At 41.3% G+C, this 21645-nt stretch overlaps 1 protein-coding gene across 4 annotated transcripts in view; it reads left to right on the top strand.

The window, feature by feature from the left end:
- The window catches only part of MYO1B (myosin IB), a 189631-nt gene that overhangs the window by 103276 nt on the left and 64710 nt on the right, over window positions 1–21645 (top strand). For all 4 annotated transcript variants that reach the window (XM_060016389.1, XM_060016393.1, XM_060016392.1 and 1 more), the window contains exons 6-8: window positions 3639–3685; window positions 9027–9090; window positions 20360–20458. In XM_060016389.1, the coding sequence (XP_059872372.1) occupies window positions 3639–3685; window positions 9027–9090; window positions 20360–20458 (210 nt within the window). The remainder of the gene's footprint in view (window positions 1–3638; window positions 3686–9026; window positions 9091–20359; window positions 20459–21645) is intronic.

Genomic DNA, 21645 nt, shown 5'->3' with positions numbered 1-21645 from the left:
ACCTGCTGAGCAAAAGGTAGAGGCATCCTAGGAACTCCTGGCTTCACTCACTTGAAGGAGGGAACGCTTTACTCGTGTAAAAGGAGCTCTCCCACTTGCAATCATTTTTCTCCCTTTTAATTTTTATTTGAATTACTTTCATTTTGCTTAATAATAATCAGCTGATATTTGCATTTGACTTGACAGCTGGGAGAAACTTGGTGGAAGAGAGCAATGTGAGGGCAGTGCTATTTTATCATTCAGGATAACACCCATGGCTGGTGATTTCTGTTGTCAGGGAAACCAAGGCTATGCCAGAGAAATATTTAAGGACCAGTTTTCTCAGGGTTACAAAAAGCCTACACCTGACTTTAGAGCTCAGATGCTGTGGTTGGCCATCTGTGTCTGTTAGTCAGCTTGGGCTGCCATAACACAGTACCATAGATTGGGTGGCTTAAACAACAGAAATCTATATTCTCACACTTCTGGGGGCTCAGAAGTCTAAGCTCACCTGCTGGCAAGGTAGGTCTTCTTCTGAAGCCTCGGCTTGTAGGCAGCTGCCATCTTGCTATGTGCTCACATGACCTCTTCTTTGTGTGTGTATATGGGAGGGGGAGGGGGGATGATGGGCAGGTGGGCGCTGGCTCCTGGCCTCATCTAATTACCTACCTCCCAGAGGCCCCATCTCCAAATACCATTACATTGGGGGGTTAGAGCTTCAAAATATGAATTGGGGGGTGGGGTCGGGTAGGGACACAAACATTTAGTCCATAATACCATCAGAAAACAAAGCCAGAGAGAAGTCCCCTTCTGCCATGGAGGTTGGCGTAAACCATCAGTATAAACCATCCTTATGTTGGAAACAGTAACTCAAAGCCTCTTCCTATTGCTGGAAAGCCCTTTGCCTTGCTTTATATTGTAAGCATACCAGTGTTGTCATTTAACACAGTTGTTGGGGTAGAGTAGTTTTCTCAACCTTGGTGCTGTTGACATTTTGGACTGGATAAGTCTTTGCTGTGGGGTGCTGTCCTGTGAAGTGTAGGATGTTTAGCAGTATCCCTGGCCTCTAACCACTGGGTGCCAATAGCACCCCTGCCTCTAGTTGTTACCATTGAAAATGTCTTCAGACAATGCCAGATGTCCCCTGAGGGGATCAAGGCCACCTTGATCAGAATCTCTGGTCTAGAAGAGTAGTTTGGTTCAGCCCTTTGTTCGAAGTCATGGAAGGTCAAGATTTAACATGGATTAAAGCAGAACTGCTCTGTGGGGGGAGACCTGCCCCAGTATGGAGGAACAGAACTCTGCCCATTGTCTTTGTTGCTCAGGCTAGTCCCTCCTTCCACTTTATTACAAGGAGGCACCATGCATCTTTATCCTCCAGACAGTGAAATAAAACTCACGAGAATACTTTGCTTGTGAGAAGCAAAGGCCAGAACACCTGTCACATTGTTATTGATCTTTCTTCCCCTTCAGGACCTTAACAAATAAAGAAGCTATTGTAGAAAGTGTTTTATCTTTATCTTATTATTCCAGTCTTTTACTTTTTGCTTGCTGTCTTTTGCTTTTAGTTAGGATGCTATACATGTGTTATATTTCTATAGATGCTTATTTTAAGAATGCTGTGATCTAAAGGAGAAACACTGTGGAATGCTATAGCTTGCATCTGTGATTAGAATCTGGCCCTTTATTCAATGGTATTTGAAACTAGGCCCCAGTGCAGGAACTGGAAGAAATGTCTACTGTGGGCATGTATTATCTTTTGTGGGAATGCTTTACTTTTTAACTGGAGCTGCTACTGTAAATGAACATTTAGAACAATGAACTTAAAAAAAACAATTGAGGAATGTGTCTCAAGTGTTCTATAATGGAACACTTGTTTTTGATTCTGTGGCTCACAGTAAAAGACTTTAGTGTTTAGAGCTGTGTTTAGTAATGTGCAACTCAGATTTGTTTGATGAAAAGATGGTTTATGGCTTGCAAATGGCACCCTGAATAAAGTTTTTTTGAAGCAATTCCTTCACTTGCCCTTGACCTTCAAGCCACAATAAACTCTCCTTTATGTGTCAGCGTCTCGTGCTGGACTTTGGGGCTGTGCAAATTAGTTAATTTGGCATCCCTGCTTGTTGACACCCACCACAAAGATCTAGCCTGTGAAAACACGAAAAATGTCATGGTCTTCATGATGACTAGGTCAACACTCACCCTTATCAAGGTTGCATTTATTAAAATCCTTTAGCTGGTGGTGGACGTAGGATAAGGATGTGAACCTCTTCAGCATCCTTTTTTGAGTGTTTCCCATGTGCAGGTTTCCTTACTTAATATAACATCTCAGCTTATTTTCTGTTAAAGAGAGAATTTGGTGTCAGGGACTTACGAAACCATACCCATTCAAAACTTGGACCAACTTTTAGCCATTGTTAATCATGTGAGCTCTTGTTAGGCTAATCTTAATTTAATGAAGTTGTGGCGGCTTCCAGGGATTTGATGCCCGACCTCTTAATTTAAAGATTCGTTTCTGTTTGCCGCATCATCGTGCATCACTCTGTAGTCCTTGCTGGCTGCCGCGTGGCCCACAGATCCCAGTGACAGCCTCGGGGTGGGGTGGGAGGGTATTGGTAGAGAAGCAGAATTTCATGCCCATCCCTTGACTCATTGAACCAAAGTGTGCACTTGAACAAGATCCTCAGGTGATTGGTGTACACGTTAAAGTTTGAGGTGCACTGCTAGGCTTCAGAGCATCAAGCAGGGATCCCCTCTCCTTATACGACTTACATTTATTCCACTTACATCCTCTACTACCAAGGCCCAGATTAATTTGCTCCTCTCTTGTGCACAAGCTTGATGAAGCAGTCATTTTACCTCATGACACTGAAATACCTTTGTCAAACAGGAGCATTCTGTGCCTGGGGCAGTGTCGTCCTGTGGTTCTTAGGTGCTCTTGTTTGAAAGGGCAGCCGGTGGGAGATTCTAGCTCCTCGAAGCAGCTAAGATTGGGACAAACTTGGATTTTTGCATTGTGGGCTGATGTTTTTTTTTTTTTTCTGGAAAGTTTCACTTAGGTCTGATGGACATAAACTCATGAAACTATATGGTATTTTTAGCCTATTGGAAATGATGTTAGTTTCCAAGTCTCTTACTCTTTCTGTATTTCAGTTATATATTTAATCACGTTTAAATACCTTTTATTTCGAACTTAAACAATTTAAAGTTTCTCATGCCTTTTTCCACCTGAAAACCTCATCAATTGAGTTTCATAAAACCTTTGTTAATGTTAAGTAGTCATCTCTAAAATAACCTTATTCATTGTTAATAACGGTAGAAGAGCACAGAAGCCCTGCTTGCTCGCCATTCAGCTGACTCCTATCAAAACAGTTAAAATGTGTTGAATTAGACAGGATTAAGTTTACAGTAGTACTTGAAAAAAATTCTGTGAATCATAGGCATGAGTCTTTCTGTGAACTTATAAGAAGACATGGAAGCTTTAGCAGCTTATTAAGACTCGTGTTAAGTAGTTTCTATGGAAATTTTCTGGACAGAAATGTCATTGCTACAAGTTGCATTTCTAGGATTTATGGATGTCAGATATTACATTTGTTTTATTTTTTGGCTTGAAATTAGTTTTCTGTCACTTGACCACACATCTGTTTCTTTCCTACTAGCATTTGGAAATGCCAAGACTGTAAGGAATGACAACTCCTCTAGATTTGTAAGTATTTGTATAAGCATAAGTGTTAACACTAACATTTACCTCATGTGTGTTTAAACAACCAGTAGATGTTTAATATTTCTTAATACACACAATTAAAAAATAAGAAACACCATATTGAGACGTAGGCTAAAAGTTCTATAAGGACTATTTTTCTGCTTTCTGGAATTTTCCTTTTTAATTCTTCTTGGAGTGACACGCTATCTTTTTTTCATGTTTTCTTGTCATCTATCATAAAATTCCATGAGCAATTTCAGTGAGGCTGTTTAGAGTAACTCTTTACTAATGTGAGTTTTGATATTTAGAAGTCAATTAAGACTCAGAAATTCCATAGAAAGAAGGGTAAACTAGGTGTCAAGTTTGTATACGCTACAGCTCTTGTCCGTTCTTCAGTGGGACCAGAAAGGATGGAGGTGTATTCTAAAACTTTATAGAGGTAAAATCAATAAGTCTGGCTGCTAATGGGGGGTGTGGGGAGGACTGAATAGTAAAAACTGAAGCTAATTGATGTTTTGAGTCGGGCTGAGTTGGAAAACGCTAATTTCCATAGTGGAAACCTTTCCAGCCTCATCTCCCACCTCTGCAGTGTACGCTCTGGCACATCAGCCCCTGGGTCTCCCCAGCTGTGCTGCCTTCTTTCCTGCCTCTGGTCTTGACAGGGACACACACTGCCTGGAGGCAGCTGGGGGAAATATGGTGAGTGTGATGGTGGCATTTTGAAATTGATGGCTTTTTTTCTATAGTTGAGCCAGTTTTATAAATTTCGTAATAAAAGATCATTTAGTTTATAAGCTGTCTTCTCATATACATTACTTGGGACCATTATTGATGATCGTCTGTGCCTCGCTGCCAGACACCCTTCCTGCATCCCCACACCTCCACTCCCCAGCTTCTTTTAGCCCCCTTTTTGCTTTTTTCTCATTGGCGTTATCCTGTGCTTAAGGCATGCAAATGACCTCAGGTGGAGATCGTTTTGATAGATTGGAAAGTGGAAGGCTAAGTTTCCTAATTCCAAGGCAGTGAATTTTTTCCATTGGATTAGCCCCTTAAGTTGTTAAAACTGATGTGAGCCATGCCTTTTCCTGTTGTGGTAACATGACTAATCTCATTACATAAATAGAATTAGATGCTAAGTGTGGGCAGATAGAAGTAATTCCAATAGATCAAGCTTCTTTATAGGATAGAGATTTTATTTTTGCTCTTGGCAAATCTCATATACACACGCTTTAAAAAAAATACTTGCAAATATATTTAGTCTGTAGGCCGTAAAAATACAGAAAACCGTATTGCTTAAAGAGTCACTGGTACTTAGAGACATCGGAAAATCTAGCGAAAGGCTTGGCAGGTGTTTTGGCTTGTTAAGTAACTTCAGAGAAATCCTATCATAACACGGGTATTAGGATATGAGGTTAATACTTGATTATAGGCTAAATCATTTCATGCCCAGTTTTTAGTAATTTCTCTGCTTTGTGGGTGCGACTTTGACCAGTAGTATACTCGAGTCTATGTTATAATATTATAGTAGGACTCTACTATATTTAAAATGACTACTGTATATATAACAGAGGTTTATGACTCCAGGGAAATTACATTTCCTTCAACTGTGTTTGACAGGTTAACTCCGAATACATTTTTTGATCTCTTTGCTGAGAAGCCTGGGAGACCCTGCACCTCATTGTAGCTGACAGTGTGGACCACTGTTCCCATGGAGGTGCCTCACAGTGACCCTCACCCCAGCACTTTAACTTGGCGTATTGAGCTTCTAGTAAGAGAGACTCATTGCTTTGGGGAAAAAAGAAAACACAGTTTAAGGCTTCGAAAATCACTGTTCTCGACTAAGGACTTTGGAGGGGGATTTTGTTGAGCATCTGCGGTGTGCCAGGAGCTGAGTGGGGCACTGGAGAGTGTGGGAGAGAGCGCTCTAGGGTCTGGAAAATCTCATTACCACTCCTCTCATTCAGTAAGAATAGAAACACACACACAATTCATTCATTTGTTTGAAACCTCCGGGTTTTCTTTTAAACGTAGTTAAACTTAGGTCTCCCTGCGTATGCTCTTGCAGCCTGCAGTCTTCTCCCCACCAGTAGCCAGAGTGATCTTTACACGCTGCCGTCCCCTGCCGGCTGACAGACTCTGTGGTCCCCTTGCACCTAAAATATAGCCCGGGCTCCCCCAAGCCTCCCCACACAAGGTGGGCCGGCCCAGCCTTCCCCGGCTCCCTGGGCCTCAGTCACACAGTCCTTTGTGCCCGGCAGGTGTGCCAGGTGCTTCCTGGACTTGGGCCTTTGCTGTTGCCGGTCCTTCTACACCATGCATTCTGTCCCCAGATCTTTGTATGGCTGGCGTCTCGTATCATTTAGGTCTTATCTCAGATGTCACTTCCATGATGCCGTCTGGAGACTCTGTGACTTCATCCCATTTTCATTTTTTTAGGCATTCAGCAATCTCTGGAGTTATGTGCTCCCTTCCCCCGTTTACATCATCATTGGCCCTGGAGAGTAGGTGCGGAGGAAGCGAGCACCTCGGCCTCTTGTTCTCTGATGTGGCCCCAGGAGCTAGAGCAGGGCCGGTGCCATAGTGGACACTCAGAAAACATTGATTTATTGATGAATGAATACCTTTTTTTGTGTGTGTGTGGTACGCGGGCCTCTCACTGTTGTGGCCTCTCCCGTTGCGGAGCACAGGCTCCGGACGCACAGGCTCAGCGGCCATGGCTCACGGGCCCAGCTGCTCCGCGGCACGTGGGATCCTCCCGGACCGGGGCACGAACCCGCGTCCCCTGCATCGGCAGGCGGACTCCCAACCACTGTACCACCGGGGAAGCCCTGAATACCTGTTTTTAAGAAGCTTATAAACTAGTCAGGAAAAATGGACATGGCTGAAAATAATTATAACACAACACATAAACTAGTAAGTTCCCCATGAAAAGTATAGATGAAGTGTTATGGAAGCTCAGAATAGAGAAGCTGGAGGAGTCCGGGGCAGGGGACAGTCCTGAGTGGGTCCACAAGATTTAAAGAAGCCAAAATGGGGTGGCAGGCAGCAGGAGGTGGCAGTCCAGCCTGAGAAACTGAGGAGAGAAACCAGTGTGGACCTTCATTTGCCAGAGTTAATGGCCAGACCAGGGAGTCTGTGAACGGAGCCGTGGGCCAGAGGGCTGGAAAGGTGGGTCCGGGCCCCAGCTGGAGGGCCTGGAGTAGCAGGGTCAGGGTCTCAGACGTTATTCTGTAGGTGGTGGGAAGCCGCTGGTTATTTGTGAGTAGTCTAGTGCCAGGACCAGAACCAAGCGTTTGGGGAGTCATCAGTGTGGGCATCAGCTGAGTTCTCCGTGTTGTGCAGGAGTTTAGCCCTAGTCAGCTTCCTTTTCCTTTCTCCACAGTGTTTGCTCTACTCTCTTCAAACCTTCTATCCTTTACTCTCAGCTGATGCTATTATGCCTGCTTCACAGAAATCATCCTCTTCCAAGCTCTCCAACCAAATTAGCCCTGCTCCTTGGCACCTCCCCGTCTCCATATCAGTATACACACTCCTTTCTCATACTTATCTCTCTGCACCTGTACTCTAGATCTGTCGCCTCCTTTGCCCAGGGACCACCTGCCACCAAAATCATCCCCTCTCATACGGTCATCCTCTGACTCTCTTGTGAAGTTACTCTTTCTCCCTCCTTCATGTCTGCTTTGCCTCCAGTGTCCCCTCGCATCCTAGAGAGTGTCGCTATCCACTCAGTTGTCTGGGCCACATTCCTGGACTTTTAAATTCTTGAACACCCTCCTTTCATACCTTCTCCATCCAACCATGACCAGTCATCGTGACTCTCTGGGTAGCTCTCAACTCTGTTTACTTTCTTCTTTTGCTATTCTGGTGTAAAGCCACCAGTGTTTCTCCCCTAATTGCTGCCACCTCTGTCAGCTACATCTGATAGGTCTTTTCCAGTCCATTCCACACTAGCCAGAGTGGTCTTGTAAAGAGGCAAGTCTGATCATGGTGTCCTTGTTGAGGAACTTTTAATGACACAACTTGGCTGTCAGGAGAAAATGTCGGTGTCATGATGTGCTCTGACTTCCCCCACCATCCTCACGGATGCCACTGCTTATGCCTGCTCCTTCCTGATCCCTTGCCTCCTTGCCTGCCTGACTTCTCCTGCTACTTCGCCTTTAAGCTCGGGCAGATCTCCTCCTCCCCCTCTGTCCCCTGTTCTTTGCGCACGGCACCATGATCCCACCGTAGGATGTATCCCTATACATGGTTATGTCCCATTTATGTTTCATTTCCCCCCAAGACTGTAAATTCCTTGAGGGCAGGAGTGATGCCTTGCTTTCCCTTGTGCCTACGTTAGTGTCCAGGAAATGCTTGATAAACATTTGCTTAATGAGCAAGTGAAGACTTACAAAGGCCAGATGACCAGTGACAATGAAGAAGGAGAAGGTGGGGGAGCATGCACGAGCTACTAAAAAAATCACAGATTACATTGTTGATTGTGTGCCATGTGATCATGTTTCTCCTCCCTTACCATTATTTTGAAAATAGAATTAAAGTAATTCTCTGGGAGAATTATTTACAAACCATCGATCTGACTAAGGTAGAACATGAAACAAAACCAAAGACTACTTATTAGATCAACACACCCTTTTCCAAACAAAAAACAGCTCTCAGGGTTATTCTGATATATTTGTTACTCTTTAACCAGACAATCCAGACCCGTTCTCTAAAAATCACAGTGTAAGACTCCATGTGTGTTTCTGTGTGTTTAAGGTACCATCTATAAGGTGTAATATGAACATGGGTTATATATTTCTGTATAATCTAGATTAAAAGCCAAAGAAAGTAATAATGGTGAGCCTTTGATCCTGAGTTGGTCACACCACATAATCATGCATTTGATTTGAGTAGATATAAAAACAGAACTTGAAGTCTTCCATTTTATCCACTGTCCAGTGTGTTTGGAATGTCTAGCCATGGCTTACAACATACTTTGCCTATAAAAATGAAATAATTTATATTGCCAGCTAGTGCCTATTCAAGGAATACTAATTTTCCCGGTTTTTATTCTTGAATTGAATACACACGTCCTTGAGAAATTTGAAACGTATCCAAAAGTCTTACGATGGCTGAGAAGATCTGTTCTTAAATTAGCAACGAGATATGCTCACTTTGAGCTAATGGGGTATTTAGTATGAATTATTTTTGGAGGCACATTGTTTTGCATCATGGTTACGTAAACTGTGTCTTTCTTAATTACATTTAAACAAATGCATAAAGGGCTTATCATGCTATGCTTTAAGATACACTGACTGAATATTTTGAGGTGAACTTGAAAACTCACCAAGTCTTTCTTTGGCAGGGCAAATATATGGATATTGAATTCGATTTTAAAGGCGATCCCCTGGGAGGAGTGATAAGTAACTGTGAGTATTTTAAAGAAGTTCAGAATAGTAAAACATATATTTATAACAGAATATTTTAGATACTTGGGTCTTTAAGAGATAGGTTTAAGAATACATTTCCTTTTCTTATACTTAAATTTTTAACCTATGCATTTCAGATTGTTTTATAATATTTAATTTCTAAATCTTTTTAAAAGATCACTTAAAGTCTTTGCCTTTGAAAAACTTTTTAGAAGTCTGCTAAAGAAATAAATATTAGCCCAACTGTATTTTATATCCTATAGGTCTTCAAGCCAATCCAGTAATAAAAAAGATTCTCCAACCGTTATTTTCTTTAACAAAATTACTCTGTGGTTAAAAACAAAATATAAATAATAATTGATTTTAATTGAATGACTTTTGGGGTAACAGTTACCCGATAAAATGAGAAAAACCTTCAAATTTTACTGTGAGAATTTTGTCTTCAGTATGTTTAAAAAATTGAAATGTCGTACACCTGTTAGGTAGAGACAGATTTATTAGCTTTCTTTAGTCATGATTTGTGATTGTAGAAGTGAAATGTTCTCCGGCAAAGGTGAAAAAATGAACAAAATCAGATGAGGTCTACTTAACAGCCCCAGGTCCAGAGTTTTCTCAGGTGGGCACAGTGGTCAGTATCTGTTGTAGATAAGGCCCCTTCATCCATGCTTGGGGGCTTCAGTGCGTGTGGCACCGCCCTGATGTCTCTGCTCCTGTTGATTCTGTAGCTGATTCGTTTGGCAAGGATACGATGACCACTCAGGGTTAGTGCACCTCCAGGGGAAGCTGCAGCCTGGTTATCCTCTTGTTATTTTTTGAGGGCCACACTGCTGATGTGCCCCCCACACACACCGCTTCCCCTGGCCTTTTCACCACCCTAAGATGCTGTTCCGATTGTTGGAATGAAAAAAATCTAAGTTTGTACTAGATTAAAAAATAACAATTGGCTCAGGTATCCAAAGCACTGCTTTTTGCTATAGCAGTGGCATTCTTTCTCCAAATGAAATTTTATTCCAAATATGAAACAGATGAAATGAGGCCTGATCTGGTTAAAGAGGAGATGAGCAGCCAGAACCCCTAGACCCCCGGGTGGCCCCTGTGATCTTCCAGAGAAACTCTAGAACCAGAGGGATGCCATTTGAAAGTGAGTGTTTTTAGAATTTGGGCAAACCATGCAGCTGAATTTTTAAAAAAAATTTTTTAATCATAGTTCATAGAGTGAACTTCTAGGTCTAGAGTCTTTATCTTGGAAACTATAGGATTGAACTGGATGAATTCCATGGTTCCCCATTTCTACCATTTGTAGTTTTTAAATAGTTTATTTATTTTTTTGGCTGCGTTGGGTCTTTGTTGCTGCACGCGGGCTCTCTTTAGTTGTGGCGAGTGGGGTCTACTCTTCGTTGCGGTGCACAGGCTTCTCATTGCGGTGGCTTCTCTTGTTGCGGAGCACGGGCTCTGGGCGTGCAGGCTCGGTGGTTGTGGCTCGCGGGCTGTAGAGTGCAGGCTCAGTAGTTGTGGCACACGGGCTTAGTTGCTCTGTGGCATGTGGGATCTTCCCGGACCAGGGCTCGAACCCGTGTCCCCTGCATTGGCAGGCAGATTCTTAACCACTGAACCACCTGGGAAGTACGGCAGGCGGATTCTTAACCATTGGGATTATACGTATTGTAAAAATGTATTATTATTGGAAAAACGTCTTGAAGAGGAAGTTTTAATCTGAGGTGAAATTGGCTAGGATGGTACTACTTATGTTAAATGGTTTTAACTGTCAAATAAGGAAACAGAAATACTCATGCGAATCATATATAATACCACCGAAAGCAAGTGATTATAACCCTGCCAAGTTTGTTACGCAAGCTTCCTTCACAGTATGTGGCAGCTGATGAGAGCTGTATAGGAAAAGGTATGCCTCAGTTTTAAGACCACCATTTTAAGGAAAGATTAGCTTTTATTCTGAAAGATATTTATAACACTTTTATAACACTTGCATTTTACAAGACAAATTAAATTTAGTTATTAATTGAGTAATACACTATTTTTAAAGTGAGGCTACATTAACTTTGTATTATAGAACAAAGAATTATAGAATTCTAGAATGATTGAACCAATATTACTCTTGAGGACTCTAGGAAAATATTTAAGGATGCCTTTATTCTAAGTATCAGAAAATAACTTGGGTTTTACATTTTGAAGTTTCAAGTTTCAAACAGAAATGTCTTCCTGTCTCTAATTCTTGCAGTATCCATGGAGAATAAATAGTAAACACCCAGTTCATTTCCAGTGAAGATTAAAAACCATCATGAATGAACGTCATATGGTTTTTGTTACCATTTGTTCCCACAATGAAATTATATTGAAATTTGTGGTAGTGGGAACACCCTGGTATTTTAGAGTATCCTTTGCTTTGGAAAGGAAAGGGATACATTAGTGGTGAGAGCAGGAAATTTCACCCCGAATAGAGAGAGAGGACTGACTCATAGGTGGCCACGGGGAGCTGCTGCCTGCTGGCTTGAGGGGGTATAAAGCAATGGGTAAACCCACTCTTGTTCTCTGCAAGCTGCCAACAGTTAGCTTCTTGTACCCAGAAAAGGAGACAAGATTTGCCATTTTGTAGGTCATCTATTTTGTTTCCTTTTCCAGCAGCCGCCTAGTAAAAGCATAGGTCGTTGTTGGCTGTAATTATTACCTTGAAAAAGTCACAGGATCATTTGAGCCAGTTGTGTACCCAGGAAGTGGGGAAAAAATGCCCAATAACTTAGTCTCTCTTCCTCTCTTTCTAAGAGAGGTATGCTGTAAAACCTAAGTCTTGAACTCATTTGAAAGCTACGTATCTCTGAGGTGAGTATCATTAGGAGAGAAGTGTTACAAAAATAGAAAATGTCAAACATTTACTTAAGTAGAGAAGATTAAACATGGAAGTACATCCAGATGTTTGGCTGATGTGAGGTACTATTTCTCCTACTTTGTTAATGCGTGTGGGTCTCATAACATTTATACAATTACATTTGAGGATTTTGGATCTAGTGTTATGAACTTGAAATGTTTGGAAACCTGTTGCTTTTATTAATAGTCACAGATACTTTCTTACAGTTGTGGCACTAAATGGCAATTTAGACTGGAGAAAATGTGGTACAAGTCTCAAGGGATGTTATCTCCTAAAAGAAGAATGGCATAGAGATATACTAAGAAGAAGCCTTAAGATTTCAAATGTGCATATACCTGCGTAAACTGTAAGGATGGGAGACATGGCTGTCCTGTTCACGGTAGTGTATCAAGAGCCTAGGGTGATACCTGATACACAGCAGGTGCTCAGTAAATGCTGGAGATGAGGATGGAATTGGTTAAATATAGGCAGGCTCTATATTTTCCTGCTTTATTATTTGGGACATATCCATGATCCTATATATGCAGTTGTCAGTGATTTATCACGTGGTTGCCAATGTCTAAACCAAAAGACAACAAGTTACTTAATTCTCTGTGCCTCCATTTCTTTCTCTTTGAAATGAGGATAATAGTACTGATCTCATAGGGTTGTGATGAGTTGTAAATAATTCGTTAACATCTAACAGTGCCTGGCACATAGTAAGCACTCAATAAATGTTTGCTTTTTTTCATTATTGTATACTTATTTGTCGATTGTCTCTAGCTCCTAGCCAAATATATACCCTATAATGACAGAGACTCAGTTTGTATGGTTCATTGCTAAATGATAGCAACTAAAATAGTGTCTAACATCTAATATATATTTGTTGAATTAACTAAGTAATAATCACATAAGTACCTAATGTACAATAAGCACAGTTTGACATAGAGAAATTTATTGAGAAATAAAGCTGCTTCTTTATTGGGTAAGTTTATCTGAATATTCTATGTTAATCATTTAAAAATACTTTTTCTAAATCCCACAAAGGCAAACAAAGTTATTGGTAATCAAGCACCATCTGTTACTAATGCCTCTGTTGAGCTTGAAAGAAGTAACCCAATCCTGTGGTTATGAAGGAAAGCAAACGTTGACATTGGTGTGTGGCCCAGTTATTATTACTGCCCAATAAACCACCCCAGACTTAGTGGAGTAAAACAACGGCCCTGTTATATGCTCTTGGATTCTGTGGGTCAAGAATTCAGATGGAGCTCAGCAGGGTTGGCTTGTCTCCATGACATATGGGACCTCAGCTGGGAAGACTCTAGTGATTGGGGGCAACTTGCATGAGTTGGGGGGTTGGAGTCCTCTGGAGGCTTTGTCGCTCATGTGTCAGGCTCCTGGGCTGGGATGATTCAAGGGGTGAGCTCAGCTAGACTGTTAACTAGAGCCATCTATGTGTGGCCTCGTGTGATTTGGGCTTCTCACAGCAAGGCGGCTGTGAGAGGGAGTGTTCCAAGAGAGAACATTCTGACAGCAAGTGTTCCAAGAGAACCAGGAAGAAGCCTGAGTAGACTGGGTAATCGTACAGCATCACTATGACTCTGTTAAGTCCATGTGTGCACAAGCTTGCTCAGTTTCAGTGCTGGGGAATGTAGATTCCACCTCTCAGTGGGAAGAATGGGAAAAGAATTCGTGACCATTTTATTTTAAACAACCTAAAGCTGATAGATTGTTTTCAGAAATGACCACAATAGTTTCTTAGCTTGCCAAATGCTTCGGTAGTCCCCTCTCAATGACTTAAGGCTTGGCCATGAGATTTGTTTTGGTCAATGGAACAATTTGCAAACATGGCACAATGAGAGACTCGAAAGTTGGTTCTCTACTGGGGCTTATCCTCTCTTGCTTCTCTGGGGAGCTCATTACCGCCATGTGCATGAACCTGGGCTAGTCTGCTGGGTGATGAGAGGCGCATGGAATGAACCAGCAGACGTGTGAATGAGGGCACCTTAGATCAGCCAGCTGCCAGCCAACCTGCCAGCAGAGATCAGCCAAGCTGGCTTAGATCAGAGGAACTACAAATCTGACTCTCAGACTCATGAGCTAATAAATGGTATTGGTCTAAGCTGGTAAGTTTTGGGGGCATTTGTTATGCAGCAGAAAATAACTTGAGACAGAGGTCTAATAGGTAATATCCTTTCCCCACCCAGTTTGGAAACACATGAGAAATAAGCTGGAGAGGAAGCAACTTTATTACTGTAGAGGCAAGGTTGAAGAAAGCAGCTTTTGGTTTATCACCCAAGAGGGTGTGCTAGTGGTCCTTCGGCAGGTTGGCAGGCATTGACAGCACCGAGCAACCCCTGGCCTCTCCTTGTGCGCGTTGCCCCATCTGTCTCACAGCCTGGGAGTGGGGCTGAATTTGTGCACAGTGTGGGGAATGAGGGGGCTGAGCTGTACATGCATGCCCATTTCTTCTTCCCAACTTCGCTGCTCAGAGGAGTCTTTCCTCCTGCTGAGGAGAGGAGTGAGTAAGGGGCTGAGAAGCTGGGGAGTGCATCTCATGAAATCCTCCCACGTGGAATCATAAAGCAGGAAGAAATGCCTACCTTACTCACAGGGAAGGTGGAGGGTAGAACAAATTGCTCTGAATTCTTTTTCTTTTACATTCCTTTCGAATTTACGATGCAATTAATTTATGTGCTGACTATCTCAGGGCATGTTGTTTAATCCTTATGTATGGCACATTCCTGCCATTTTGTAGCATATGGAATATAAGTTTACCCTTTTAAATTGTTTGAGACTTATAGCTTTGTTCTTCCTTTTATATCATACCTTGGGTTTAATTGATGATGAGTGGGTGGGTGACTGGGAGCAAAGCTATGTTATAACACTTCCTAAAGGAAACTCTGATCCGTATATATATGGAATTGGGGACTTACCTGTACATGAGTCAGTTCTCAACAGCTAGTGACTATTCATCAGTAAACAGTAGCTGTCTTCTTTAGGGTCAAAATTCATCAAAAACTGAGATAATTTACCTAGTTTGTAATACAAGGCTGGGCTTTTTTAGCACTTTGACATTTAATACCCCTAAAGAAGACAGAAATAATCAACCATGGGTTGTGAAGTATCTGTAGCAATAAAACTGAAATTTCAAAGAGTAATTCTGTTACTCTGTAATGGATGGCTTTATATAAAAATAGATGCTTTCCTTTGTCTCAATTTTATTTTGGTGTTCTTTCTTATACAAAAATATGTTTACCATGAAAAAAGACTACATGTTTATCATGAAACAAGACTATATACCCATACTATAGAAGAAATCAGGTGTTCAAATATGTCTAAATTAACCTCAGATTAAGAAATGAATCAAGGTTTATTAGAATTGTATGTATAATAATAAGATATTATGGACTAGATATTTCATTAATTTTATTTCAGGGTTGGGTATCAAATTGTAGATTCAGATACACACATAAGTTACTTTCCAATTATTAGATAAACTTTAAATTTGTATTAGAAAAAAGTCTGTTGTGAAAATGCATAAATGCTATATGTATGCAACTGGATCCTGATTTTAAAAATGGCATTTAATTAGGTAGATAATAAGGCAAATTTTCTTCGCGTTTTAAAGCCCAAGTTGATTTTTCATGTGCAGACACTGGGAACCCTCTCACAACTTTTCATGTAACATGTCCAGCTGTCACTGGTGCTAATTTGTAACTTCAGGACTCTGACTTTTGATTTAAAACTTTAAGGTGCTTTCTTAGAAATGAAAATGCTGCATGGAGGTGGAGGTAGGGGAAACACTGTCCTGTCATGGCGCGCCAGGTGTTTGAGATCTCTCAAAGCCTGTAACCTGCAGATAGACAAAGGTCTGTGTGAGACCCGGGCTGAGAGAGAGTACTGGGGTGAACACCCACCTCTGCTTTCTGTAATACACGTGCACAGTGAATGATTTGTAAGAAGACATTTGCGCCATCTTTTTTTACTTTAAAGCTTGTCTTTAGTGAAACTTCCTAATTCTCAATCTTGAGGATTATGTTGTGTATTTCCAGAAAAAGTATAGAGTTTATTTTAGAATATATACTCCAATGTAGGAGCAAACATTAGTTCATAATCCAAGTTTTCCACTGAAATTACCATCAGTTATGCCCAGTAACTCATTGGTTATTTGACATTTTTTCTTCTTCAAGATGGCGGAGTCCAAAGGGAGATAAATTGTTGTTACTTAGATTGCAGGCCTTTCACTATTGCTAACTGTATCATTTCACTTTATTAAAGGGACACAAATCCGTTGGAAGAGCCTTCAGTGCCACTCAAACACTTTTTTCATAATGTGTATCTTTGAGCAATTGGAGAGGAGCAGGGTCGGTCGTGTCTGCATCTTGGGCTTTCATTGTCATTCTGGCCTTACTGGCAAAACTGAGACAAAGCAAATTCTTCCATAAGCCTTAATCAAGAACTTGGACCATTTCTTCTTTTTCAGGAAGGGAGATTATACATAGAGTAAAGAAACTTTGATCGGGCTTCCCTGGTGGCGCAGTGGTTGAGAGTCCGCCTGCCGATGCAGGGGACACAGGTTCGTGCCCCGGTCCGGGAAGATCCCACATGCCTCAGAGCGGCTGGGCCTGTGAGCCATGGCCGCTGAGCCTGCGCGTCCAGAGCCTGTGCTCCGCAATGGGAGAGGCCCGCGTACCGCAAAAAAAGAAAAAAAAAAAAGAAACTGATCATGCTACCTAATCCTTCACCTGTTATGTTCCAAAGTAATGTGATTTTTCCCCCTTCCAAACCACTACTTGTTCTTTTATTCCTTGGCTTATTAAAAGACATCCGTCTCCAGCAGGTGCAAACATGGACATTTTACTTCTTTCATATCTTATGCCCTAGGGAGGGTGTCCCAGTGCCCAGGAACATGTATATGCTGTGGACTAGCTGGTAATTAGTCAAAACTAAGAAAACCCCTCAGTGATGGTCTGATTCTGTTAATAGTCAGGTGGCAGTGTCATGGTGGAGTTGGTGGGAAAGTTCTGATTCCAGAGTTTCTCTGTCCCTACCCATTGCTTTTCCCCTTTAGAATGGCTTAATAGGTTTATCTCTTCCCTTAAAACTTAAATTTATATAACATTTGATATGAACTTAAATTTATATCTTGAGGGTTCAAGAATATAGCTGCATTGGAATATACGGAGGCTATTATACTCTCTTCTCTACTAAATATCTGGCATATCCTATACTCCTTTTTATTAAGTCTTGTTAGTAGAGGCGCAGTCAGTGGTAGCAGAAGCATCTAAAGCAGAAGAGAAGGCTGTGCCAGTGTTTCGCTTTGCCTTAATTCAGGGGCACATTAAAATGTTCAGGTGGCAAGTCGTTATAGTGAATTGAATTTATGTTCTGTACCTTGAGTAATTATTTGATATGGCTTCATGCTGTTAGATTATGTTGGGTTTTTTCAAAAAGAAATAGACTAGGGAATGGTTTTAAGCACTAGTAAATTATTTGGGAGCAAACATTTTCCCTGATTACTGTTCTGCCTAGAAGCTTGTAACTTACAAGAAAAGTCATAAAGAAATAGGAGGCTCTGGGGTAATCAACAAAGCATTTTAGGTGGGAAAACCCTCAACTGCTTTGTAATAAAAGGTTCCTCATTTTGTGATTGAGTTGCTTAGGTGAAGTCATATATTTTATGTAAAGAACAGCCTCAGCCTTTGCAAGTGTTTGTGGATTTAGCATTCTTTTTGCTGGAAAATTATAAAGAGCATAGCATGATACCTTAGTCTCCTAAAGCTTTGCATTCTGGCTTTGTTGCTTAGTAACAATGTGATGTGAGCCTCGTTTTCTCATCTACAAAATGGGGATTATAAAACCAACCTCAGAGGAGGTGTTCAGGGTTGAATATGATAACAAATGAAAAGTACTGAATGCAGAGCGGAAGGTCAGTCAAAGTTCCCTTGCACTTCCCCTCCTGCACTGTTCCTTTTAAACGCACGTTGTATTATGTTTCAGATTTGACCATGATAGTGATCACTGATCATATCAGCATGTGTGGTGCAAGGAGTACATTGGCCAACATTCCCTTCCACCCTGCACAGGCGAATATTATTCTTTAACCTGGTGACTGTGAATATTATCCTTTAACTTGGTGACTGTTATCTGCTGAACCTTATAGCCATTGCTCTTTCTAAACTCTCCATTGTGTGTGAACATTTGTTCAAAAAGTGCCAAACGTAAAGCTGGCCGTGTTGCTGTTGCACAGTGCGGCCCTGTCAGGTGCTCTGAAGGTGTGATTTCATGTCTTGAAATACCACAGTTTGCTTGTGGAGTGTGACTGGGTGAGTGCCACAGAACAGTTGTTTGTCATCATCATTAAGGTGCCCCTGTGAGGTGAGGCTGGTGAGGCATGGCGGGATTCTTGGTGCTATGGGGGGAGCCTGGGGTTTGCGGGCTTTGACAGGTGAAAGACACATGGTCATTCTCTTTTCTCACCCCCATCTCCTGCTCTCTCTTAAAGGTGTTGCCAGCCCACCTTGGACAGTGCCACTGCTCGTGGTTTGGGTGGTGGGTGTAATCAAGAGCACGTATGTGTGACAGTTGTAGGTCAAGAGGAAGAAGGTCTTCAGGTTTGCAGTCAGTGCCGGGCTCATTCCCAGGTAGTGCTGGCACATAGTGGGTGAGCAGTGAGTTGATTGAAGGGATTTGTGCGGGAATGGATAAAGTAAACGGAAGCATTTGCTTATGTTTTTCATGTAGTCGAGTTACTTTCTTCTAGGCTCGAGGAATTTCCTGTAAGGAATAGCTTCTCAATGAAGACTCTGCCCATGCGCTGGGAGGTCTTTCTTCTAAAACTGTGCTGGTACTCTTAGGACCCCAAAGGAGCTTGGTCCATGATAAGTGCAATCATACTGCACTTTTATCCTTACCTGTTTATTCTGTCTTCTGCCCTGGATGTCAGTATTTGTAAGTTGATTGAAACGTTCAGTCCTTAGAGATGATGACTATTACACAATCCTTTTCTTTTTTTGGCTAAATATGAAGTCTTCATTATTCTCCATGTATGATTTGAGGGCATTGGCAGTCGTCCAGGTCAAGTTAGAGCTGGAGATGAAAATGAAAACTCTGCAGCATCCCGTTCCTAATAATTTTTGTGTTTACATATTTTTGTTCTCTTCCTGTCAAGTTTATTTTATGTGTCCTTACAACACATCTCTTCATTCTTACAAATGGCCTTGTGTGTTTGGAGCACCCTAGGGCTTCTCATTCATCAAATCTACACTCCTTAACTCTACCTAGACTCCTCCTTACGTGCTAGTGTAGATTCCAGAAATACAGCTTAAGAAGTTCAAGGACAAGTCTCTGTGAAATTGCACATCGTTCACTCCCTTACTCACTTTCTGAATTATGTTTAGATTTCAATCTGATGGGAAATCAAATTAGTGCTCAATGATAGGATCACTGATTCATAATTTTATAACTAATCTGGCCTTTGCTCACAGAATCCAGACCCTCTTTTATATCACTGGTCAGTGCTAAACAGGACTCCAGGCAGAAATATTCTCTGTCATTGTACGTTGCCACCCCCTGTTGCTGCCACAGCGGCACCTTTCTGGTTCACGTGATTGATGGATTCATCCCTTCCTTTCTCCTTCCTTCCTCCCCTTCCTGAAAGCTTGAAAACTTGATAAGGCATCAGATTTACAGGATGAAAGATCATCTGGAATCAATGAACGTATACTGTCAAATAACTCCAGATTCCATTAAATGAGAACCACCTTTCATTCTTTAAGACTGCAAGAGATCAAGAAAGTCTGGTTCACTTATGTCAGGTAGCAGGGCATGTGGATATGGTGGGGTCTGCACTTGGCTCAGAGAGCCTGATTTCAAATCCATCTTAAACCCTTGGACTGTTAGTTTTTTCATCTGTAAAATCATACCTTACAAAAATGGTGGGGAGGACTCAATGAAATAATGTCTATAAAGCACTTAGCATAAAATAAGATATCAAAAATGTTAACTTGTTATCATTATAACTCAAGTGAATTCTTAACTGAATGGCTGCATTTCCTTGCTTAGATTTGTAATACTACATATTGAAGAACTTCATGTCATCATGTATAAAATCAAGAGAATATTATTATAAAAGCTGTATTGTCTTTAATCAGCTTGTCGAATGTATTGTTAAACTTATTTTGCATATTCACTATGGTTCAGAAAGAACCTGGTTTGTTTAATTTGGTGCTTTTAGTTAGAGCTGTGCTTCTTCCTGAAAGTAGAACTGAAAATGTAGCTTCTGTTATTATTTTATTAATGCAAAACAGAAAATGAAAAAGAAAGTGACGGGGAAAAGAAAGAAGCATGGTGTATTTGAAAGTGAAACTACTACTGTACTATGAATTTGATTCTTTTTCTCTCTAGATCTTTTAGAGAAATCTCGTGTTGTTAAGCAGCCAAGAGGTGAAAGAAACTTCCACGTGTTCTATCAGCTGCTTTCTGGTGCCTCTGAAGAGCTCCTCAGTAAGTCCCTGTTTCTTTCTTTCTTTTTTCTTTTTTTTTTTAAGAATTTTATTTTATTTTATTTATTTTTGGCTGCATTGGGTCTTTGTTGCGCTGTGCAGTCTCCTCATTGTGGTGGCTTCTCTTGTTGCAGAGCATGGGCTCTAGGTGTGCGGGCTCAGTAGTTGTGGCTCACGGGCTTAGTTGCTCCACGGCATGTGGGATCTTCCTGGACCAGGGCTCGAACCCATCTCCCCTGCATTGGCAGGCGGATTCTTAACCACTGTGCCACTGGGGAAGCCCCAGTCCCTGTTTCTGTGTTTTAATTTTTACTCTTGCAACATTTTCCAAAGCAGAAGCATTCCATACACTTTTCTTCTTCTTAAAATTTTCCCATGATTCTGGCCGAAGGGAAGAACAAGATGTGTTGGCTTCTGCCACCTTGCAGTCTTTGTTTGATATCTGTCCCCAGAGTACCTCACCAGGTACTGGGACATGTCTCAGATGGTTTGCTAAAAGAGCTAAAAGTTGAGGGAGGGTCTCATCATCAATTTAAAAAATAAAACGGAAGAATATAATTAGTCCAGTTGGGGAGAAAAAATTAGCAGGGAGTAGTAGATGAATACAATTCTATAAAAACAAATTGCTCAGTGACGATTTAAAAATAGTGGGAAGACATTTGCAACTGATACAAGAGATCAAAGTCTGACCTATGTATATTTTAGAGAATTAATATAAGTCCATCAGGATAGGCAATAGCTAAGTGATGAAAAGTTTTGAGCAAGTAGTTCAAACAAGAAGAGCTATGGAAAGTCAACACACTTGGGGGAAAAAAATCATCCTTACTAATTATTGACAAATGTAAATTGAAACAGCACTGAAGTGTTCACCACACATGTATTAGCAAAAGTTATTAAAGAGGATAAAGCTGGCAGAGTTGTCAGGCACTGATCTGCTTAGAGCTTGTGGGTGTCACTTCAAAGTGAGGACTTCTTCCTGGGGGGACTAATTGGCAAAGCAGAATAAGTCATAAAATGATCAGAGCCTACCGCCCAGGTGCACCACTTTTTGGAATATACCCAATGAAATAATTCAAAAGAATCCAAAGAAACATTCTGTGTGAAGACATTTATCACTGTCCTTTATTTGTTATTATAAACTGGAGAAAATCCAAACGTCCAGCAGTGGGGGAATCCCTGGGCAGACAT

Source organism: Delphinus delphis, chromosome 7 (assembly GCF_949987515.2).
Source record: "Delphinus delphis chromosome 7, mDelDel1.2, whole genome shotgun sequence".
NCBI classification, from domain to species: Eukaryota; Metazoa; Chordata; class Mammalia; order Artiodactyla; family Delphinidae; genus Delphinus; species Delphinus delphis.
This window is presented reverse-complemented; position numbering and strand designations above follow the sequence as displayed.